At 50.2% G+C, this 22842-nt stretch overlaps 12 protein-coding genes across 12 annotated transcripts; 6 read left to right on the forward strand and 6 right to left on the reverse strand.

The window, feature by feature from the left end:
* Positions 1-747: 747 nt before the first annotated feature.
* On the reverse strand, positions 748-2743 carry CC1G_02129 (pheromone receptor; the record flags this gene model as incomplete). Its single annotated transcript, XM_001834341.1, has 6 exons — positions 748-1495; positions 1547-1991; positions 2046-2183; positions 2241-2307; positions 2360-2472; positions 2524-2743. The coding sequence occupies 6 exons, from the start codon at positions 2741-2743 to the stop codon at positions 748-750; spliced, it is 1731 nt and encodes a 576-aa protein (XP_001834393.1).
* A 517-nt stretch (positions 2744-3260) lies between these two features.
* On the forward strand, positions 3261-3416 carry CC1G_02130 (fungal mating-type pheromone; the record flags this gene model as incomplete). Its single annotated transcript, XM_001834342.2, has 1 exon — positions 3261-3416. The coding sequence occupies one exon, from the start codon at positions 3261-3263 to the stop codon at positions 3414-3416; it is 156 nt and encodes a 51-aa protein (XP_001834394.1).
* Positions 3417-6484: 3068 nt separating this feature from the next.
* Positions 6485-6670, reverse strand: CC1G_02132 (pheromone Phb2.2 B44; the record flags this gene model as incomplete). Its single annotated transcript, XM_001834344.1, has 1 exon — positions 6485-6670. One exon carries the CDS (start codon positions 6668-6670, stop codon positions 6485-6487), a length of 186 nt encoding a protein of 61 aa, XP_001834396.1.
* A 1372-nt stretch (positions 6671-8042) lies between these two features.
* Positions 8043-8204, forward strand: CC1G_02133 (fungal mating-type pheromone; the record flags this gene model as incomplete). The annotated part of the gene is made up of 1 exon (XM_001834345.1): positions 8043-8204. One exon carries the CDS (start codon positions 8043-8045, stop codon positions 8202-8204), a length of 162 nt encoding a protein of 53 aa, XP_001834397.1.
* Positions 8205-8992: 788 nt separating this feature from the next.
* Positions 8993-9187, forward strand: CC1G_02134 (pheromone Phb2.2 B43; the record flags this gene model as incomplete). Its single annotated transcript, XM_001834346.2, has 1 exon — positions 8993-9187. The coding sequence occupies one exon, from the start codon at positions 8993-8995 to the stop codon at positions 9185-9187; it is 195 nt and encodes a 64-aa protein (XP_001834398.2).
* A 1306-nt stretch (positions 9188-10493) lies between these two features.
* CC1G_02135 (pheromone Phb2.1 B43) lies at positions 10494-10679 on the reverse strand (the record flags this gene model as incomplete). Its single annotated transcript, XM_001834347.1, has 1 exon — positions 10494-10679. One exon carries the CDS (start codon positions 10677-10679, stop codon positions 10494-10496), a length of 186 nt encoding a protein of 61 aa, XP_001834399.1.
* Positions 10680-11724: 1045 nt separating this feature from the next.
* Positions 11725-13410, reverse strand: CC1G_15338 (pheromone receptor Rcb2 B43; the record flags this gene model as incomplete). Its single annotated transcript, XM_002910385.1, has 4 exons — positions 11725-12713; positions 12772-12909; positions 12964-13143; positions 13203-13410. 4 exons carry the CDS (start codon positions 13408-13410, stop codon positions 11725-11727), a joined length of 1515 nt encoding a protein of 504 aa, XP_002910431.1.
* Positions 13411-13870: 460 nt separating this feature from the next.
* Positions 13871-15277, reverse strand: CC1G_15339 (pheromone B beta 1 receptor; the record flags this gene model as incomplete). The annotated part of the gene is made up of 5 exons (XM_002910386.1): positions 13871-14099; positions 14152-14596; positions 14647-14784; positions 14837-15019; positions 15079-15277. The coding sequence occupies 5 exons, from the start codon at positions 15275-15277 to the stop codon at positions 13871-13873; spliced, it is 1194 nt and encodes a 397-aa protein (XP_002910432.1).
* A 1139-nt stretch (positions 15278-16416) lies between these two features.
* CC1G_02137 (pheromone receptor Rcb3 B43) lies at positions 16417-18164 on the forward strand (the record flags this gene model as incomplete). The annotated part of the gene is made up of 7 exons (XM_001834349.2): positions 16417-16645; positions 16698-16810; positions 16864-16930; positions 16979-17116; positions 17169-17607; positions 17663-17909; positions 18150-18164. The coding sequence occupies 7 exons, from the start codon at positions 16417-16419 to the stop codon at positions 18162-18164; spliced, it is 1248 nt and encodes a 415-aa protein (XP_001834401.2).
* Positions 18165-19000: 836 nt separating this feature from the next.
* CC1G_15340 (fungal mating-type pheromone) lies at positions 19001-19619 on the forward strand. Its single transcript, XM_002910387.1, has 2 exons — positions 19001-19290; positions 19343-19619. Exons 1-2 carry the CDS (start codon positions 19074-19076, stop codon positions 19495-19497), a joined length of 372 nt encoding a protein of 123 aa, XP_002910433.1. The 5' UTR covers positions 19001-19073; the 3' UTR covers positions 19498-19619.
* Positions 19620-20357: 738 nt separating this feature from the next.
* On the forward strand, positions 20358-20567 carry CC1G_15341 (fungal mating-type pheromone; the record flags this gene model as incomplete). The annotated part of the gene is made up of 1 exon (XM_002910388.1): positions 20358-20567. One exon carries the CDS (start codon positions 20358-20360, stop codon positions 20565-20567), a length of 210 nt encoding a protein of 69 aa, XP_002910434.1.
* Positions 20568-21614: 1047 nt separating this feature from the next.
* CC1G_02138 (hypothetical protein) lies at positions 21615-22195 on the reverse strand (the record flags this gene model as incomplete). The annotated part of the gene is made up of 3 exons (XM_001834350.2): positions 21615-21720; positions 21965-22065; positions 22130-22195. The coding sequence occupies 3 exons, from the start codon at positions 22193-22195 to the stop codon at positions 21615-21617; spliced, it is 273 nt and encodes a 90-aa protein (XP_001834402.2).
* Positions 22196-22842: the final 647 nt, after the last annotated feature.

The following is a 22842-nucleotide window of genomic DNA, read 5'->3' on the forward strand; positions in this document are numbered from 1 at the left end:
TTACTTGTACAGCACGGCCTGGGCAGTGCTGCTTGTGACAAAGCCTTTGTCCGAAGATGTCAGGTTGTTCAGCCGAGCATTCTCGAAATCCCAAAGACCGGGCGGATTGCACCCTCAAGGGACACATCGGGCGCTAATGTTCCTCACATATAGTCGTCTCACACTCAGTAATGTCCGTAGACCCTTCCCTGCAGTCCGCTCACCCCATCGCACCGTCGCCGCATCACCCTACCGTCGACTATTCTCAACTTATTGTCCTATTGTTACATCACACCGGAAACACTTCAATCTATGACCAAAATCGATTCAAGTATAACTAACTGTACAGTACTGTAAAGCTATCATCATAGTTCGTGCTAAATATACAGATTTGGTTTGAATGGGCGTGAAAGGGGGTCAAAGGATCATCAAGTCGTAGACTCGTAGTAGGGTACTGTTAATGCACGGAGGAGAACAAAAGGTCATTAATGCGGATTGAAAGAGTGAAATGAAAGAGAAGAATAATGATAAAAGGGTCTAATGGGCCACAGGCCCATCGTTCGGTTGGAACCTGACGAGAATCGAAGGAAATCAGATTGGAGAAACACATGCGGGGAGTGAAGTCGTGATGGCTGTAGATCCAGTAGTCGTGTAAGTGTATGAAAATGTGGATAGTAAAACAATATGAGGAAACGAATGCAGGTGGCTGAGGTCGTCAAGACGTGAGTGGGTATGGGTTCATGCTGCAGGAACTCGGGCGTGCTTCGTCTATGAGTGGAGACTCGACGTGGACGTCGAGGTGTGGACAGTCACAAAGATACCGTCTGGCAGCGGAATTGCCAATGGTGCCGAGTTGGGATGCGGAGCGACACTCCTCGGGTACTCGTTGGGAGGAGAGAACGGCCTGTGGAAGGCAGGTGCACCGGTTTGGACAACAGGCTCGGCGAAGGAGGTGGTGAAAGGCGCTGGGGAGGGTGTGGGTGTCCTTCGGCCGTCGAGATAAATTCGGTCCTCTGAAGACCTGCTTCGCAAGGAGGTCAAGGAAGGATTAGAGTCAGGATCGAGAAGTCGACGGGGGGACGGCTGAGCAATGGGCGAAGGGTGCAGGTACGGAGACGATGGGGATGTGGAAGATTCGGCGCATTCCGAAGGCGTCAAGCCCGACTCCAAATCAACGTCATTGATTGAAGACGGCACCGAGGCGCGCTTAAAGTCGCATTTGAGAGGGGACTGAGAGAGGGAAATGTCCAAAGGCTCAAAATTGACTTTGGTGGAGGTGGGAGATGAGAAAACACCGCTCTCGCTGCCATTACTGGTGTCGACTCCATTGAAAGGCTTGGTAGGGGAGACTGAGGCGCATGTCTTCTCTGACGTTGTCTCGAATTCGAGCGACTTAGATGACGACATTGGACTGAATAGGGACTTCTTCGACGAAGCAAGGGGACCGTGCTGAGAGTAAGCCGGAGGGGAAACAAGAGTGGCGGCACTAGTGCCCATCTTGAGAGGTTTGGCCCAGCTGTAATCAAATGAGTACATGTATGGCGGGATAATGGGTGAGGCTACATACCTTGGGAGAGTGGTAGACGACTTGTTTTTCTCCGCCGGTTTGAGACCAAAGGGCTTGGCGCAGAACCAGAATGCAGCTACATATCGTCTACGTGCCTCAGAGGCGAAGCCAAAGAGGACGAAGAACAGGAATGCGCAGAATACAGGCAGCCATCGCGTCATTTCGACCGCGGCGACGAAGCTGGGATCGCTACGCCAGAACAAGGCAGGGATCTGGAGGACCTTGTACCAATTGTAGTGGGTCTCTTCCCAGGAGATCCAAGGAGCCAAACCAACGCCCTTGTTTCCTTGGTAAATGGACCAGACGCCGAGGGGAACGGTGCACATCATGTCGATGACGGCCAACAGCATGAGGCGAATATAGCGACTGGGAGACATGGCAGAGGTCGACGCAAGGAGTTGGGAAAATTGCGCGCGGCGGACCCAGAAAGTGCGCAAGGTCAAGCCTAAAGGGAAAATGTCAGACGTGTTCGACCCCAATGATGGCAGGGGTACCATACCTGAGTAAACGAACGAGATGGCACCGAGTAGGACAGGCCACATGAAATAGATGAAGTAGGCCGGAAGGGTGTTATAAACAACAGGATAACAGCCTACATCCTCCAAAATGTCGAAGCGGTGAGCTTGAACAATATAATCTGGTGACGTGCTTTAGAAAAGGGTTGAGAAAGACTGGAGGGAAATGGAAAACCCACGAAGAGCCATGACAAGCGCGGGGATACCGAATGCAATCGCGAGATCAATGACCACCATCTTCCGTTTCTACAAGGTACATTCAGCGCACAGAGTTACGGCTAAGGGAGAAAATGCTTACGTCTCCGCGAGTGACCGAGGCCGAGGGAGAAGAGGTGATGCAGTAGAGTCGACGACTGATGCAAAGAGTGGCTGCTGGGATTCCTATGCTGACACCGATCATGATTTTGGATGCTGAAGCCAGCGTAAGCGACTTTGAATCGAAGGAATGAAATACGAACTCACAGATGTCGCACCAGACAGGCGCCGGATTGAGAGCATTTCCTTTCCAAACGAGCGAGTTGATGAAGCCAATGAGGCACGAGAGAGCTGTCCAGATCATAAAGGCACAAGTCCCCGCATTCCATGCCTGGATATGCCACCAGAAAGGGATGCAGACCAAAATGAAACCGATGAAAGAAAAGACAGAATACAAGGGATAGGTTGGATCAGAGGAAGCCGCCATGATAAGAACGATTAAAGTGGCTAGCACAGAGGTGAGGGGAGAGTTCACTCAAGCGGTGAAGGGGAATCGACGCCATGTTCTTTAGTATTTCTGCCTTCGAGCGAGACAATGAATTGATGGAAGCGCACAACTTGCACAATGGTCGCTGACGCGCCTTTGTGACGATTGTTGGCCAAACAGCTCAAAATAAATCTGAGGCCCCGGAATTCCGGCACGTGGGAGGCCGGACATCCGAATAGGAAAATAGCCCCTATCATCGCTTACGCAAACAATACTTTTACCTCGACAATGGAATGCAAACAAATCCTATAGAAAAAGGAGAAGAGCAAAACAAGCGTATTCATCTTTCTCTGCTACTCCAAGTCTCTATATCTCTCTCTGTCATTCGCCTTGCACGCCTCTCGTCGTTCCCTTCCGTGGATTGTCAACACCGAAGTAAAACAACTACTTTCTACTCTCTCGCTTCTCGAAAGTACTACACGCGAAGGTCACCAGCACATCCTACGACCCATTCAACATGGACGATCTCACAGTCATTCTCAATCTGTCCGAGCTCCCCCCAGAGTTCACTGCCATGATGAACTCGTCACCTGAATTTCCGTCCAACACCACCGACGTGCCAATAGACGAGGATACCCCCTACCGTCCTGTTACTGCCTGTGTTATCTCGTAAGCTTATCCGACTCTGATTCTACATTGGCTTTGCTTATATCGCCTCCCACAGATAAGCAGCTCACCCCCCGCGGTGGAAAGGCCCCGCCATTCGTTCTCTCAAGATACCCACCAGTCTTTACGACTTATTTTCGACGACTATCATTATTATCACTATTTCAGTATAAACACACCCATGTACTCTTAGAAACCGAAGGCTGGCACCTTGTTGTATTTGTATTCTGTATCTACACGATTCGGAATGTTATCTGGAACATCCCCTGGCTATGATTGTGAGAGAGAAACTTCGTCCCGAGCGCTGATATAGGAGTCGTATAGCCCTGTTGCGGCACAGATAAGCGCATGAGATGGTGTCTGATCGATGTTTGGGTAGCTGTCGCAATGCTCGGTGACCTTCCCAACGGGAAGTGTATGCATAGAGGATCATGAAATGCATTGGGCTGTGTGGCGAGAATATTGAACGGAATTTTGGATTGAGAAAATAGAGTTCATATTGACGCCGTTTCGCGGAAGCTGACCGTCAGTCCAGACGAGGCCTGCCAGTGCTGGGCACTGTCGATCGTTGAATACTAGAATACATAGGACACTATTCTCCGCACCTAGAGAATCACGGACCTAGCAACAGCCAGAGATTTGCGTTTCAGGAGACCCGGGAGATAGAGCGTTGCACTCGCACTTGAGTCTATATCCTACTCGAGAGCATGAGACATTCCTTTCCAAAGGGCCGTACCCTCTGGTGGAAAGAGTGATAGCTATTGCAAAGCGGGATTCTAGTAGCATCCCGTCAGAACGATTAGGCGCATCTAAACAACTTGGTGGGGAAGAAATGAAGGCCAGAAAAAGAAAAGATGCTAGCGTCCCAGCTGTTCTTCGAACGCTGCGACGTAGCCCCCCGAAATGGGCACATCTACCAGTAACTACCTCCTGAGTCTGGAATTCGGGAGGAGTTCGAAGGAGTGTTTGCACCTAGAGTTAGACCAGCTCGCAGTTACTGGGATCCCCGAAGCCTGCCCGCCGTGAAACGACGCGGACCACGTCGATCGGTATACCTCAGACTTAGAGAGATCTCCTCCTTGCCGACCAACGTTTTCGGGGTCCCGACCCAGTGAGAAGGCGCGGAAGAATGCATTTCCAGCCCAAGATACGACTGTGGGCACTCAATGATCATGAGGTATGATCAAGAGAGATAACCCATGCTCCAGTGAGCACTGGGGGTTGCCAGGGTCTTGCAGTATTCGCGGGATATCCCGCCCACCGACTGGCCTGAAGTGCGCGCGCACAGGTTTAATTTTTTTTCGCTGGTCGCACGAACAGGGTCCTGCTAGACTGCGCACCCGCTCGCCGATTGCGATGGGACGGATATTGCGATGCGCACTGGGAGAGCTCTCGTTAACCCGGGTGGCGGGGAAATGGGAAACGCCGATGGGTAATGGGTTCATCCATAGCGAGGTTTTCCGTCACTGGACCTTGGATTGAGGATGGGACAAGGAATTGAAGATGAAGACAAATGCAGCCTAGAGATGTGGGATTCGACGGTGAAGTAAGATCGAGCAGCGTACCGACAAAAGCTGGAAAGTCCGGGTGATCTTTCCGATCCCTTACTGTTCCATTCCAATCGCTGAAACGGACCTCAAGGATGAAGCCGGGGCTATCCTCGTTGTGCGAATGGATAGGAACATCGGGACGATACCGATTTTTGCGAAGGAGCGCATGAGAACGAGATCCAGGCGCAAATGGCGATTCCCGATGTTCCATTCCGAACGAAACAGCGCCCACAGAGCGCAGTACGCCCGCACTACTCCACATCAGCCTCGTGTTCTGCTGCGGTTGCTCAGAGGAAAACAGAACAGAAGGAAAGGGTACGTTCGAGAAGGAAACATTGCGTTATGTGAGTCTTGGGGTATCTAGACCCCTTCTTGGCGGATCATGGGATCTCCGCGCCCGCGTGACAGATTGGCGAAGGGTGAGCGGGGATCTCTGGGAACGCGCTGCGAGGTCCAACCATCGCTTGGTTGAAATGACTTTCGATATACCACAGCGCATAGAGGTACTTGAAATGCGAGAGGCGCATACAGGAGGGAATGAAAAGGTCCCCCGAACATCCCTTGAAAGCCTCGTGTTCAGTGCGCTTTGACGATTGATGCGGAATGACTCGAATCCTGAGGCTTCGTCAGCTGTAACAAAGAACGAAAATTTCATCCTCCTCCTAAGCAGTTCACCTGAGCGGGCAGCGCCCACAATCCGAGGTATTGGTACTGTCCATGGTCACAGTTTGAAGGAAAAATGTATCTCTGCTGATTTGTTACATCGAAAGAAAGGCTGGGCTTGCGGCCATGGGCCCGCCCCTCCGCTACCGACGCTTCCCACTATTTGAACGATACCCTGACTGAACCCTGAATCCTCAGATTCGAGAGGAGGTCATGGGATACCCTATGTCAAACAGAAAGATTTTCACGATGTCCAAGTGCTCTGCGATGAACGGTGCTGCGCAGAACAACGACTGCTCCCGCCTGACTGCTGGTTCCCCACCAGTGGCCACAGGTCAATTGCAAGGTTTCACTCAGAGCGATTCCCTCAAAGCCGTCAAACATGGTATCCGGATCGTGCCAAATAACCTCATGCTGTAGCACCAAGTAGATACAGTGCCCCACGTAGTGGGATAAATACTTTTATTGGTTGAGTTATATGCATAGATATTACTACACGCGCGTACAAATACATGATTTGGATTGTTTGGGAAATGAAAGGAGTGTGGTCGTCGAGGCGTCGTTACAGAGAGTTAAAATAAATACAAGAGATAAGGGAGAGGTGCTTGAGAGCGGTTGGGGTTATGCTGTTGAATGAGAGGCGATAAACGATTTCTTTGAATATATTGGGCGCAGAACTGGAGGCGGGCGGTCAGCACCTGTGGGAAGGAGCAGAAGGAATACGCGAACGAAAGAAATAAATAGTAGAAAGGAAAGGTAAGCTTGTATCTGTCAGATGAGGGAGGCCAATCCTGAGAGACCGTTGAGATCACAGCGACGATTAGAGATGAAAAGAGTGGCAACGTACTTAAACTCCCGGCGCCTAGACGATCACACAGAAAGCACCCATTGCTTTTCGACCATCTCCCGGCCTCTCTTGATCAGCTGGAACCTCAGTAGCAGCTTCTTCTTCAGAAGGAAAGCCGAAGTGATGAGAGACATCGTCTTGAACGTCGAGATTGAGCTCGTCAAAGACGGATTGGGCGGTGAGCGTGGTGAAGCTGTCCATGTTGGTCGTAAAGGCGTGTTGTAGATCGCGAAAGGTGTGTTGGATAATGAAAGATTCGTCGAAGGTGGTGGCGCGTGAAACAATGGCGGTTCTGACCAAGCGTTACCGGAGGACTGCGTTGCATACGAACCTTTTATACCCCCTCATACCCCAAACTCGGAAGGATTCCCACGGTCTCGAACTGCCGCAAGTAGTTTCTCAATCACTTCAGGAAATAGACAAAGGGTAATGGAAAAGCTACAGCATTCGTGCCTCCATTTTCTGAGTTTCCCCGTTGTCAGAGGAAGTCACCTATCCGACACATTGGCAATACCGAGGGTACTTTAACCGACCGAGGAAGGGAAACCAGTTTGCCTTAAATCCCATTCTCTCAGGAGATTTTGTTGACTGACATGTAATATAAATCAGAGACAAAGTATATATAACATCACAATACTACAGCGCGAACCTACGAGGAAGAGCAGGGTGTCTGCCCTTACAGTGTCGACGGTAGCGGCCACCTACGACCCACATAGGGAACGACAAGACCTCCAGGAATCGCCGCGATTGTCATTGGCCATTACGCATCGAGCCACAATCACTTTTCTGGATCATACTCTGACACAGGTTTCATCTTACCCCCTCCAAACAGTTTCCTACTCTCCTTCGAGTTCGCTTCCAGAGACGTTCGAATACTCCAATGCCAGGTCGGGTGTGAAGATCCCGCCGCACGTTCAAGTTGGGCCATCAGCTCCATATCGCCAACCTGCGCATATACTTCCCAATCAAAATAAAGAGAGCGGATTAGCACAATTGCCATTCTGCGTCGCCACGATGAATGGTGCTGGGGTGGCCCTAGACGCTCTTGCGAGTTGAGATGAAGGCCACCAGAAATTGCTCTCAGCAACCAGAGAGTCAAAGAAACTGGGAACGGATCCGGTCTGGTCGACTACAGTGATCGAAGGCATGTAAAACATCATCGGTCGATGGTGGAGAGGCGACAAGCACTGGCAGGCAACAAAGTAGTCGACCAGCGGATTTGAGGAAGGTAAGAGGCCGAGAGATTCGGAGTTTGAGCTTGGACTTGTTTGTACACGAATGCCGATGCGGCCGAATCTGTCCGAAGTGGCTGTGCAAACAACAATGGCGCTTCAAAACAATGGCCAAGCCCTCTCGGCTCGCTATAGCGAGGCCATAATAGACCAAAAAGCTGCATTGAATAGAGAGTAGGGACGCCTGTCACCAAAGCAGGCCCAAACATATACCTTGCTATAAAACCTAAGCTAGAACAATATTCTCGATCATCAGACTTTGACGCCTTTCACCCTTTCTCGCTATTGAAGCATCCACTCTTTTACCAACCCAATCACTCCTTCTCGAAGTAACCACGACCATGGACTCCTTCAGCTCTCTCGATGCGTTCGTTGTCGACGAAGAACTCCTTCAACTCGCCATCGACATCCCACAACCCATTCCGGGCCAAGATCAACAACCACCTATCAACGAGGAGAGACCAGGTGCTGGAACGATGGGTGCATTCTGCATTATCAACTAAAAAGTATATGGTACATGTCTACGGTTAATCGCTCAATCTGTTCCCGGAGCTGATGTATTAGGCTTTGGAACAGGATTATGACGAAGAGCTTCCCTTGAAAAGGCCTTCTTGCTTTAAACGACCTCTGTTCCCGGCTCGCAGCAGGACTGCAGTCCCCAGACTATTGTTATTCTATCTCCATACATTTGTCTCGCTCGCAAATCTCACTCTTAACGAGGTTCCTGTACACCAGCGTTAACCATGTACTAGTATAACTGGCGATACCCACTGTAGCATAGTAGGCTCTGATACAATGGATCTTTCTTTTCCTTCAACGCGCTTGGCCTCCTTGAATGAATATTGATCATGATGCATGATGCCTTGCCCCCCTTTTCCATGGTAGACGCTTGTTCACACTGGAAGGCTGAAGCCCTCTACCACAGGGGCCGATTAATCGGGTCAGGCCCAATTTGGATCACAATGGCGCGTTCGTGCGGTACCAATAGGCCGATGATTACGGATAAACACGAGGCGCCCAAAGCCCGAAACTGCGGGAGGCGGCTACTGCCGGACCTGCTGAGCTCAGTGAGTGTTGAAAGACCCTTGGATTCTTTCGAGAAATGAAGATTTTGTGCTGACGTTGGGATTCTAAGGGATTCTAAGGATTGAAAGAGCATTGGAACGGCCACGTTTCTCGGAATTTCCCCGGAGGTCTGTCTATAAAAGCCTGCTGGGTTTGACTCGGACTCCTCGACACTCTGAACCGTCTCACTTGCTCACACTTTGCAACCAAGCTTCTCCAAATCCCAATGGCATCGACAACAGACACCTTCACATCGCTTGACGCCATCCGAAACGATGAGACCCTCACGCTCACGCTCACACCCATACCCACCAATGAGCCCGCCGCGGCTCCATCGACTGCCGCGGCAAGCAGCGAAGTCCCTCGCAACTTCGAGCGCCCGGGGAGTGGCAAACTTAGCGCTTTCTGCATTATCGCGTAGGGTAAGTACGCGGTTGATTGGCATACTCTTACCGGTCGCTCACTCCTTTCCTTAGACTCGAATGAATTCCATCACCTGTGCAACGTCGAGTCTTCGTCCTACCCTCAACCCCATGTCGTACGTGCCCGCCTTCCTCTGTGTCAATAGACAGTAAGCTGACGCTTTCTCGCAGATACATCGATTCTTTCCCTCTGTTATGAACTTATGACCGTTCTGACCTTCGTTCCTTTGGCGGTGTGCCCCATTTATTGGCCTTGGCTTATAGCTATCTCCCGTCCTTTGTCGCAGCTCGACTGCAATGTGTGTGTCACATGTAACGCTGAAACTCAAATCCAATGTATTTGTATTCCGTATTCAAATGTACTAAATTATTGCGCGAGAACCATGACTTCGAGTGCATGCCCGAAAGAAATTGAACGCACCGCCAATCGCACTGACGCTGGCGCCTATTGAAGGAGGAGGTGGTCATTCTTAGTAACAGTGGTCTTTGTGATCGAGTGAGGGACATCAAGAAAATAGTCTGCGACATGTCTACATACCCATGGGGGCGACCCAGGCGGTTATCGTTGTCGATCTCAACGTTATAGCCGTGAGGAGACAAGTCACTCCAAAGCCACTGTGCAGCAACTCCCGTTTGCCTCTTTGACAGACACTCTTTGACAGACACCATCCCATGAGTGGCCCGGCATATATGCAAGAGAGAGAAAGAACTGGAGGAGAACTGCGATTATCGGAACCCCCCATCTCACCCATTCGATGCAGGCGTCTCGTCCTTAAGCAAGCGTGCGCATCGAATGGTGAGAGGCCACCAGCCCTCCATGAAAGCGCGAACACTCTGGACCGGCTCAGGTTCACTCATTCTGACGAATCTTATGCGATGGATGAGGTCAATACAAATACATTGGGTTCACGATGATACATCTGCCGTTGGTCCAGCCAGATTCCGTACTACTAACTACAACTATCTCTACTGAATACAAAAATGTGAGCTGGATAAATAGAAATAATTAGGTCGTGGCAAAGGTTAATTCGTTAATGAGCGTGAATGAGTCGTTATTGAAGAGGAGGAAAGGGACTCTATAGAGTAGGGGAATGACAAAAGGACGTTGGTGAACTGAACCGCGAACGATAAGCCCGCAATGAAAGACGGAGTCTAATGCAAAGGGACGAACCGAATAGTCAGTGGCGGAGAAACAAAATATTGGACCTCGTGTTATCTCCCAATGGAGACAGAGGGAGCTGAAGATGACTTGCGTCTGAGTGAACTAGGCGCGATGACTGAAATACGTAAAGAACTTACATCCGTTCAGGCAATGACGCAAAAGGCGCGATTGACGCCAGCCCCGGGGCGCTCGTGATTAGCAGGAGGGCCATCCTCTCCCGCCACAAATGCGTCGCCCATAGTAGAGGAGGCCATTAAAGCTTCCACGTCTTGAACGAAGTCAAGTTCGTCGCAAAGAGCTGCGAGATCGATGGTGGAGAAGTTATCCATGGTGTAACTTTGCGTGTAAGAGCTATGGCGCAAGCGATTCTCGGAAGACGTCGAGAGTACTTAGGAGTGATTTGAGTGGCGAGTGGCTATCGTGCTCGAGGGATACTATGCCCCGGGCGATTGGGCATTTATAGAGGACACAGAGGACAATGGAGAGATGCCATTCCCACGGGACAATGGTCGGCGATAACGTCGGTTAACAGGATCCCATTGTACTTCCGGCATTGTGATGTGTGCCATCATAGACTGTCGGTGTAACACTACAAGAAGTGTTATGTATAGTCCTAGTAGTAACTCGCGAGATGTCGAGGACTGAGTACTGAATGTTCCCCCTTCGTCGTCCAGACCAACTTGAAGCGGGGGAGTCGTTGCAATTCATATCGTATGCAACCATTTCTCTATGAGTAGTGTCTAAATGCCAGGAGGTTCTATCGTTACTCGAGTGTTCATCAAGTGCACCCATACCCATGTGTTTGTCTGGATGAAATTTGGATCACAAGACGCCGAAAGACTCCCTCAATTCTCCGTAAAGGGTGAAAGTAGACGTCACCAAGACTCACCATGGGGTACGCCTTTCTTCCTTTTGTTATTTTCTTAAGTTTCTCTGTCTAACATACACTCAGAGTGCCACACAGGGGACTGGCATTGCGAAAGTAATCGAAGTTGTAGTGCAAAGCAAAGCCGTGAACTGACCGTTTCCTCTCACGGGAGTTCGCAATCCAAAAACCCAAAGGGCCCACTCAATTCCAGGTAGATTCATGTCATTGAGGTTAGTCGTCAACGGTAATTCCAGGTTCGTACATGAGAATAATGGTACAAGTACTGTAGGTGTGAAATTGATGCTACGTGAAAGAGTCTAATCCGAATGGTATGGAATGGTGCGAACGAACGAACGGGAGGTCTGAACAAAAAAAGTCATGAAAAGATCGTGTGTAAAGACGTTTTGGTGGTGGTACAACAGGCAGAGCTTCAAGCTCGACGAAGAAGTGATGTCAAGAATAAGGATAGGAATGAGGGTTGTGGAATGCAAACGCAAACAGGATGATCACTGACGCTGGCTTTCAGCGTCGAGACCGCGCATTGCCGCCTCATGAGAGGGGTATGTCAGAGGTCTGGGGCTCGTGGGCGCCTCCGCACGGGAAGCACCGAGCATGAGTGGCCTCAATCGACGAGGATTGGGAGGAGGGGGTGTGATAGGTGAAGGAGGGGAGAGGGGTGGGAGTTGGAAGTCGAACTTGAAGGACGAGGTTTTTTCGTGCCCAAGTGATGACGACCCTACAGCAGTAGAGGGGGTCGAAATGGGCTCGCGTTCTGCGACCGACAGGTCCGTATACGAGCCGATGGCCTTCCCCAGTGCGAATTGGTAGGGTTTGAAATCACAGTCTTCGTCCGAGTTGCGCAGCGTCGAAAGGGACAACCGGCTGGACTGGGTGGGCGAGAATGGCGTGAGTGTCGATTCTGTCATTGTAGACCCTTGGAGAGTGGGTTTAGAGATGGGGAGAATGGCAGGTGACTTGCCACTGATGGAAGAGCGGGGAGTTAGCCTAGTCCAGGACGGCTCTGCAGCTGAAACATACCTTGAGAACTGGACGAACGAGAACGGTTTCTTGGTAGACGTATCGCTGGGCTTGATGCGGAAGATGTTGACTTTGACCCAAGTGAAGCACTTCTTGTACTCATCCATGGCGTCCTTGCCGAAAGCAAAGAATGCGACGAAGAGGAAGGCGGAAATGGGGACCATCCACCAAAGGACATAGAACGAATGCTTGATATGAGGAGGGGTGAAGAAGTCGAGGAACTGGTCAACACGGCCAAAGTCCGAATGCACGTCCTCCCAGTTGGTCCATGGGCGAAGAGGAATGGCAATGGAGGTGAACCATAGCGAGTAGGAGGTGACAGTGACAGCCCAGATCATCTGGGTGGCAGCCATAGCGATCAGGCGCATGTAGCGGGAGGTGGTCAAGCCGGACTTGGACGAGTTGAGATGGGCAGCGAATGTGAGACGGCGAACGACGAAGTGGCGGAGAGCGATGGCTGGAGTGGGAGGAGGTTAGATTGTGATAAGGGAGAGTAGAAAAATAATGTGACGTACCTGAGTAACAAAGAGATCCGAAAGATGCGAGCAAAGGTGGGAGCCACACGATAAAGATGGCGGGAATGGAGTAGTAGGTGTGCGGACGGCAGCCGTAGCCTTCGATGATGTCGAAGCGGTGTCCTTGGACGATGAAGTCTGAGAAGCGTGTCAGGAGGTTGAATAGTAATGGAGTAGTAGTAAGGAACTTACGAAGTCCCATGAAAGCAAATGGTAGACCAATACACAAAGCAGCTTCAATCAGACGGCGACGACGTTGTTCGACGCTGGAGCTCTGCGCGTTGCGCAACGACGCGACTTTCTCGAGGTGCATGCTGATGCAGAAGCATGCCGCTGGTAGACCAAAGTTGGCACCAATGATCAGTTTCGTAGCTGAAAGGAATCTCGTCAGAATACAAAATCTTCCTTGGAGGAAAAATGAGGCAACTCACTGATATCACACCAAACCTGAGCGACGATTTTGACGTTATCTCCCCAAATGAGAGCGTTAACAGCGTAGATGAGATTGGAGACAAATAGCCAGAAGATCATGGAGAGAGTGGCAACATTGCGTGCTCGCCAGTGCCATGGCAGAGGGAGCAGGAGTGAGAGGCATGCGATGATAGCGACAGGTGCGAACTCGGGGTGAAGGGCGGTCATCGTGAAGGTCGTGAGGGTGAGGGGAGGATGATGGGCTCTCGTCTATCGAAGCGACGGATATACATCCTCGCACAGTATTTGAGCATATTTAGCATAGGTTCAATAGAGAGTGCACAAAGGACAGCGTCAATGGCCAGGAAACAATGGCCGACTGGCTATTGATCCCGCATTGTCTGCCGCCAAGCCAACTCCCACGCCCCTATTCCGCGACCGTGGCAGTCGTACCAAGTCGGCGCGCCGCGACCCTGGCGTCTTCACCTATCGAGGAATTTAAACAAGGCAAAGAGACTGAATTTCAAGACAAAGACCTGAGAGGCCACTCGGTCGTAAATTCATGAAAATCGTTACTAATTCATGAGATTCGTAACTATAATACAATTACTATGGATTACTTCTATCTATCTATTCATTAACTACATGACCCAACGCCGTTGAGCATTTAATTCGCCCCTTCAGCCTTTCAGTGACCTAACGTAGAAGGGAGGTATGTAGAGGAAGCCGAGTAACAGGTTGGTAGCGATACCCGGGATCTACCCGGCTCATCGCTCGAAGAGTCCATGTAGTAGTAGGTTGGACAAGGAACGGAATAGGATGGTGACTGGTCGCAATGCCGCACAACAGAGACCTGGACCTCCAATGGCTGCGCGAATATGAGGTTTGGATTCGAAGCAGATTCTTGCCGTTTACTTCTGTAAGTCCATCAGTACTGTGTTATACAACAAGGAAGTGAAAGGCACGAACCGAGAGGACAGTTTGAGAGGTCGAAGGGACTTCCGCTCGGAGCGAGGGAGAGGGCGACACCACGGCAGTATCGATAGCCATGCACGATAGTCTTCCAGCGCGTCCTCGCCGAAAACAAAGAACACGGAGAAGAGCATCGATGAGACTGGGACTGCCCACCACAGGATGTAACGCATGGGAAACTCTCCAGGGCGCAAATACTCTCGGGAGAAGAGGCCAATGATACCAAACTCCGCGTGGACTTCAGCCCAGCTGCTCCATGGCTTCAATCCATCCCTCGCTGAGAACCAGATGGAGAAGGCCGTGAACCCGCACGCAACGACGGTCTGCACAACGGCCATGGACAGCGATCGGAAGAACCGTGATTGGGTAAAGAGCGTGTTGGATTCGGCTAGGTGTCCCGCGAAGATGATGCGGTGCATGACGAAGTGTCTAAACGTACACCCTGGTTTGAGTTAGACCCGCGAAGAAGGGGCGATAGAAGGTGAAGCTCACCTAGTAGAACAACTGAACCGGCCAAGCATACCAACGGAGGAAGCCAGAGGATGAAGATGGCCGGGATCGAGACGTGTACATGTGGGTAGCATCCGAAGTCTTCAAAGATCTCGAACCGGTGACCCTGTACAATGGAGTCTGCGAAGAAGGTCAGATAAGCGTTCCAAAGATAAAGGATTAGTGCACTCACGAAGTACCATGTACATGATCGGGAGGAACAAACATAAGCCATAGTCGAGTAGTTGTCGTCGGTGAGCACGACCTAGCACACCAAGCCTTCCATCACGAGCAGAGGCCAGTCTCTCGAGCTGAACACAGAGGGCGATCAGAGAAGTGGGTATTGCCAAGTTCCCTCCGATCATGAGCTTCGTGGCTGGAGGCGACACATAATGAGCTTCAAGTCCCAGCGACCAGACATAACAGCGAACTCACCAATATCACACCACGCGGGCACAACAAGTCTTGTATTACCAGCCCACACTATCGAGCCAACGCCATTGATAACATTCAAAACGAAAAGCCAAATGCACAAGGAAAGCGTTGGGACGTTCCGCGCTTTCCAGTGCCAAGGGATCGGGACCAAGACCAAGGCCGCAGAGATAAAGGACGCAACGGGGAGTTCAGCGTGCATGGTGAGCGCGGAAGCTCAGTCCGGAGAGAGAAGTGTGGTATATACATACAGACATCGCTCCATAGCGCTTAGGGGGTGGGAATAGGAAACAATGAGGTTTCGAGGGGACAATGCCTCGCTTTGCGCTGGCGGTGATGCAGGGTCTGATGCGATTTTCCCACATAACGTTTTGCTTCGCTTCGCGTTTGTCCAAGGTAGATTTAAGCGTTATCAGTGTACACGATGCAGATGCTGTAGCCTTGGAGGGAATATGGGATGGATGAATTAATTCGACGGGAGGCTTCCTGCAGTTTGAACGCGATGAGTGCTGCCCCGCCGTCTGGCAAAAAGGCATTCCTTAACCAGATAACGAACGCCATCGCTGTCTCGGAGTCAAGTTGCCTCTTCACACTTCATTACCAGATTACTCTTCTGGATACATAATCCCCACTTGGTCATATCGAAGAAGAAAAATCGAACATTTGATTCTCAAGGGTGACAAAGGAGAAGGTATGCGGAATGGAACAGCGCCGCGAGGCATTTCTGGGACAAAGAGTGAGGGCCACTAATCGCTGAATATTGGCCTCGAGGGGTAAGTTTTGTACTTTCTACATCATTCTTAAGGCTGGCCAGGTCGAGGCGCAGAACCTTAACAAACTTGGCGAAAGATGCTGAGCCGTGTGCAATAGCTTCGGCTTTAGAAGCGAACCGCTTCCTTGATCACTCCCAACGTTTGTATAATCTGTGCCTGATAGAAATACCTCCAGCCCAGCCAAAATCCAATTACGCGTTCCCTTTCAACTTTATCACAAAAATCCGACGCGTACCTCGCGTGCCCGGGCGCTAAAGCACGACGTCACCTTCGAACAATGCCCCGCGGAGTTTGAATTCAACTGATCGGACAAATTACATCATCAATAGCCAGCTATTGAGCTCGACTGGGCATTGTCCTCGACCCTCACACGCTACTGTAACAAAGGCGAAGCGAATTCCTCAAAAATGAAAGGCTTTCAGGAAACGAGACACACGTCTGCACCGCTTACGACCCACATCTTCTCCTCTCCTCCTTTTCCCTCTGGATAGGACCTGTCTCTTGGTGCCGCTCGACTACGACCTCTCTGCTTTTCACGTTATACGACCTTCACCGCCACGACGCTATCATGTCCTCCAGACTCAGCTTCGACGACCCGACTTATCCTGCATTCCCTATATTTGCTTTCATTGGCTTCGTTCTCGTTCTTATTCCTTTGCCGTGGCACCTCCAAGCATGGAACTCGGGGACGTGTCTGTATATGATCTGGACCGCCATCGGCTGCCTCAACCTTTTCATAAATTCCTTAATTTGGCACGGGAATGCCATCGACTGGGCACCAGTCTGGTGTGATATCTGTACGTCGCCCTTTCTTGTTGGCCTTTCACATTTAACTGACTGTCGCTTTAGCGACTCGACTTGTGGTCGGAATATCCGTGGCTATTCCAGCAGCCTCTCTATGCATCAATCGCCGACTATACAAGATCGCATCGTGTCAAACTGCCTCTATCTCCAGAGCCCATGTAAGATATTCCTCGAACCCTCATTAGGACTTGTCGAGCTCATCGTTCTTCAGAAACGACGGGCGGTTATGGTGGATCTCGCAATTGGCCTCGGCATTCCATTCCTTCAAATGCCACTTCGTACGTTGTTCGGCTCCTTTATCCACGGCTAGTCTGACCTCCGCCCAGAATTCGTCGTCCAAGGTCACCGATATGATATTTATCAAGACATCGGGTGCCATCCCACAACGGTCAACACTCCACCCGCCTATCCTCTGACCTTGCTGTGGCCGACCGTCATCGGGCTTGTGTCCGCTATCTATTGCAGTGCGTACTAGATATTTTCCATTTGCAATGCGTGCTGATTCGGGATGTTCAGTTCTTACCCTCCGTGCTTTCATGCAGCGCCGAGCGCAATTCAGCCAGCTTATCTCTTCCAATAGCTCTTTAACTGTCAACCGCTACTTCCGCTTGATGTCGCTTGCGACGCTCGAACTTCTTTTCAACCTCCCAATTACGACCTATGGCCTGTACCTCAACATCTCCCGCCCCATCTATCCTTGGACTAGCTGGTCCGACATCCATCACAACTGGCACATTATCGACACCTTCCCTCGCGTTCTCTGGGGCAACAACCCGGTGCATGTTGTCACCTTGGAGCTGAGCAGGTGGTCGCTCGTCTTTTGCGCGTTCCTCTTTTTCGGCTTCTTCGGATTTGCCGACGAAGCACGAAGAAATTACCGCAAGGTCTTCACTTTCATTGTTAAACAGTTTGGTTTTCAGCCCTCTTCCTCCAATGAGAAGAAAACGGTCTTTGTGTACGTGCTCGAATATTTTCTGATGTGTCTGGATTTTGGCTAATTTCTTATACAGACATGCTAAGAAGCCCGCCCCGCCTCTTCCAACTTACATGCCTCGCTCGGTTGACACCGCTTGCCCGGTTCAAAGCGAGAAGCCTTCCAATTTCACGCGAACCCTTTCGATTTCAAGCAACAGTTCTTCGTCGACGAAGGTTGCCTCTTCTTTCCGTCTCGATGACATTAAACTTAGTACCAGCCCATGCATGCAAGACACCTTCCCCTCTTCCCCAACCTCAATGACGATTCATTGCGACGACTCCGTACGAAACTGTAAACTTTAGTTGTATCAAGTATAATAGTTGACGCCGACCCATATAATAGAACACGTACTGTACTATACCTAATTCACCGCTTGAGCTGTCCGTATCGCATGAAATATATTCTAATCATTCAGGCAACTCTCAAACTTCTTTTCAACAATGGTAATCCGAAGCCCCAACAGACCGGTTCTCCTTAGAGGCAGCTACAAGTACACTGAGCTCTGATATTGAATAATATAGATGTACTGTGAATGAACAGGGAAATACGTCGCTGGTAGGAAAAGGGCTGGTGTCCAGTATTTTAGCCCTCAAGATCCATTGGAACACCATTCCAGGCATGCTGACATTAGCCAAGCTCTGTCGGACGCCAATTTTCTCAACGTAATTCAGGACCAGTGCTGTACTCAGAATCCAGATCGTTAAAGTTTTTGCAATTGGGTCCTGGACACGACTTTGGCTTGTTAAGCTCTCCAGGAATCTTCCTTTCGTTTCACAAGCCGCTGAAGTGTTTTACTCCCTACTACGGAACGGAACTACTCTGGCCAGGATTAACCTTGACCCACATACTTACTCTTGGAATGATTCTGGAACCGTAACGCGCAGAGTCCGCAGCAACATGCGCAGCGACTGGACCATTGAGCGCTCCTACTACCCTGGCGCGCAGTGGACACGAGGCAGACCACGAGGCATCATTCGCGTTCAAGCTCCGATTCCCCGACATTCGGGAAGACTGCAGCCGGGCTTATTTCCCATGACTATTCTCTCCCTGCATCGCATCTTCCAGATCGAAAAACGAGGAGAACAGAATACTTACTCATCTTCACTCCTGTTCAGTATTTCGAAACACTTTCATGCGTGAGAAGCATTTCATCGGTGTTCCCTTGTGAGCGCCGGGACGGGAGCTTAATTGCCGGACAACAATGGCCGCCTATTGCCGAGTGTTTGTCTATTGTTGTAGCTCTGAAAACCCTACAAATAATTATAATATATCTTTCGTCAAAATACCGCACTTCCAACTTTCTTCAACCCATATCGTCCACCAATATCTCGCGCACCTCAACCATTGTAACACATCCAGTGCTTTCGACCCCCGACCAACTGCATTCACCCCGATGTCCGATCTCTTCGCGTCTCTGGACCTCTTCCTTTCCTCGACGGAGGACAATGGATGCGTCTGTTTCGACACCAATTTATCCGCGACCACTGAAAGTCAAGGTTGCGAGATTCTTTCAAAGCAAGCGTCCATCTCCACCCAAGAGCTTGACGGAGTCCTTGCCGACTTCGAGAGACGAAGTGGGGGAGGCGCGTCTTGGTTCTGCACTATCGCGTAGTGCCGATCGCATCCCCCACATGGCTGTCGCCAGCTCTTATACCACGGAATGTATGTGACACACCTGCATCGCTCTCCAGTTTTATGCTGAACCCATTCCCAGATTCCGTGCAGCGATCCACCGATGGCGAGCCCGAAACGAGCCTTTATCGTTTTGACTCACTCCATCTACGCTCCCGAAGACACGACACACCTTTCGTTATCTCAATCCTCTTTATGTCTGCGCTATTTATTGTCTCAAGTATCCCTTCCCTATAACGCAGTGTTGACCACTTGCCCGATGTCACGACGTATCATGATGTATCTACGTGTTTATGAATACTGTAGGAAAGCTAGTATCGCATTGTACCAATCATTAGTAGTGTAGCTCAATTGTTGTACCATCTTCCAATGTAAATTGCTTAGGACAGTTCAACCTTTCTAATGTTCTCCGTGGCCCAAAACTGACTTCGCACAACAGGATCACACGGCCGGGGCCGCTGAGCGACCTCGCTTTACTTTGTTGACATCCGCCAGTGAATTCGGGCGGGCGTCAGGGGCCATGAGCAGCGAGCCATGGGTGCTCACAGCACGATTCTCCTTTTCCAGCTGAGGTGAAGTCCAGGGCTAGGCAGCTGGCACCGGTCCTACTGGCTTCCTGCGAGCGTTCCTCCCGCTATCCCCGTAAAGGGAACAATGCCAAATCGAACTGACGTGCAAATCAAGTTGACGATTGAGCAATGAATTCAAGTTACAACTCCGCATTTGGTTCCATTGACCGCTAAAATCGGAAGATCAGCCCCTATTGCTCCAGGGTCCAACCACCCTCCATGCAATCCCCGATTTTTGGCTGGGCGAAAGCCAACCATGCTGCTGTTATGAGTCAGGACGACTAATTAAATTGATTGGCTCTCTATCCATTGAGGTGATGTGACTGACCCAAGCCAGACCAAACCGATGGTTTGCATACAAAGGTATTGTCGCTGACGAAACAATACTAAAAACCAAATATAAAACAATAAAGTGATTTGTTTAGATAATATTCCGTTACCCGTATAAAATGAGTGGCCACTCGCATCTCAATGGCTCACTCTCTCACACAACCGCTATCTTCCCATTGACCGCTCGATTTCATCGCAATGTGCGACACATTTAACACTCTCACACTCAACGCTTATGCCGAGGACCCGACGCCTCGCCTCTCGAACTCAACCACCAACGAGATAACATCAACTGCCCCGTCTGACCATACCTCACTTACTCTGGAGGAATTGATCGACCTTCCAGTCGACCATGAGCGACGAACTGCAGGTAGCAGCGGCCAGACTTGGTTCTGCGTTATCGCATGACCTCTTCGCTGGTGCCTGCTGCTACCCAACCATCTCCATATGTTATCTCATAATTTGTACGACTCCATCCTGCTTCTCTACTCCGTCGATGACTGACTAACCGTCCAGATTGAAACCACCCCCCTTTTGTTCCCCAGTCGACTTTTTTTTTGTTCTTTGGCACTCCTGAAGCAAACCAGCCATCTTCGTTCCTTTGTCCTGTGGCCTCGGCCCTTTGATCACGAAACGCTCTATGTACGATTCTTACGATGTAACGTCAATCGCAACGTTGACCGATGCTCGCTGTATCCACAATACAAAAGTCCCTGTACTCGTAGACTAGAAAATAGCCTCAGATATGTACCGCTATTTGCTCTGTGTTCCATGACCACATTGTCAATTTGTCTTTGACCCTTCTCAAGGCGCCCAGGTGTAAGTCTCGTACCCAGACGTTGCCTGCCGGGAGCCTCCAAAAAAGCGCTGGGGACGAGGCTAAGGCGGTGCACAGTCTTAAGCATTCTCAGTCAAACTGTCCCTAGCCCATGTCGCGTCATCCATGAAATACCAAGTACGATTGATAATTAAGGCGACCTTCTGCATAAATATGACATTGAATGTATTTCCTAACCTTCCCGAGTTCTCGCTCATTCATCATCGAAAGGCCAACTTTCGGACAAGCTTTATTCGCGGACCATTCGACCTATGTACGGGTACGGGACAAGTCTAAGCCATCCTCATGGTACACTGCCTTTGTCTCCGAAACGTGAATCTGAATCGCATTCTATCCACCAGGGAGTTTAGAGCGCCGTTCCGTAATTGATAGAAAGACTCGGATGGACTCACCATTGATTCCACTGGACCGAGTTGTCCTCGTTCTTCCTGACCAAATGATCGATGTCTAGCACTGGAGGCAAAGGTAAGTCGATGGGGCTCATCTATTGCTCTCCCTGCTGGCTCAAAGGCGGCGAGCTCGTAGACGGACTCGTCTAGTTTTGACGAGTGTCTTCTTGAGTTTAGACTGGCAGTGGTATACATGAGGCGCAGATCGCCATAGAGATTAAGATTAGCTCACACTGCAAGGACTGAGTTGGCGTAGATCTTGGTCAAGATGACGAGAGCTCCGACGAAAGGATAGCCATCCTTGACAAACAACGCCTTGGAATAAAAGCTCAAGCTGAGATGCAAGCGGCAGGGAAGAACGAAGAACGTCGTACAGTAAATAAGCCGATAAAGCAGAGCACGCTGTGTCCCATCATATAAGTTGGAATATACGCAATACACAGTGAGCTTGACTCGCCTTGACAACACGCCAGTATTGATTGTGTAGACGATGAGAACATCGATCTTAGAGTCCGTCCTTGTTGCCTCATGTCAACCAAAAAGAAACTTCCCGACGAAAATGGGGAAGCGATACTCACCTCGAGTAGCCCGTCCGTTTCATGCGCAATGCGTAGCAAAGTCCGGCGGAGAGCGCAGCTCCAGAAGCACCAGCGAGAGCAAAGCAAACCTCGATAATCCACTGCACACAACGTGCTTGCTTAACGAGAGCTATACACATGGTCGAGCAGGGAGCGCCCACTTACTCGGATCTCATCCACGCGCTCCAAGTCAGTACGTTTCGTACTACCAGTCTGTTGAGCATTAGCCATTACCGTGCGGTGTTAATGGGACATACAGCTCTACTATCAGAGCTTCCCCACTGTCAGCGTCCTGTGGATAGTTTGAACCTGAAGTGGTACACACCGACCTCAAATCCTGCCGTATGCGGCCCCGTGGCTATCTTTAGACCTGCATATTTTCCCTTTACAGATTAAACGTACCAATTCTCGGAACGATGATGCATACCTGCAAAATGATCTCTGAGCGGGCGTCTCGTCGACCGAAGTAGTTACTTACGACGATTGCTGTAGCGATGGATACTTTCAGGCCCACTAAGTACCGGTGCTGAGCTCGCAAAATTCTGCTTGTCAACAGAAGAATTCACCTACTCATATGCATTCGTGTCACGTAAAATCTGCTCGGCGAACCGCTGTTATACTCAACTCAGGCGAAGGAACGTAGACTCACATGTTCGATCCTATTCCCAGGATTGCCTACCCCAGTGCTCGTCATTATCAAAATACTTGAGAGGCAGGGGGGAACCAATGTACCGAGATTGCCACACCAGCCTTGGGGACTTGGTAAGTCAATAGATAGCATCGAAACACGGAAACGCACTCTTATTGACCTACACGATGCAAGAGAGGAGAGTCAGTAACGTAGAACATACAGCGAGAAAGGAAACGGGACTTGCCAT

The sequence above is a fragment of the Coprinopsis cinerea genome, assembly GCF_000182895.1.
Source record: "Coprinopsis cinerea okayama7#130 chromosome 10 map unlocalized cont3.10, whole genome shotgun sequence".
NCBI lineage: Eukaryota > Fungi > Basidiomycota > Agaricomycetes > Agaricales > Psathyrellaceae > Coprinopsis > Coprinopsis cinerea.

What these genes read in the sequence shown, in the direction of transcription:
- CC1G_15340 (XM_002910387.1), top strand. Translation starts at nt 19,074, where the DNA reads ATGGATGCGTCTGTTTCGACACCAATTTATCCGCGACCACTGAAAGTC. An exon ending in CAGCTCTTATACCACGGAAT is followed by an intron (nt 19,291 to 19,342) that starts GTATGTGACACA and finishes ACCCATTCCCAG; the next exon opens with ATTCCGTGCAGCGATCCACC.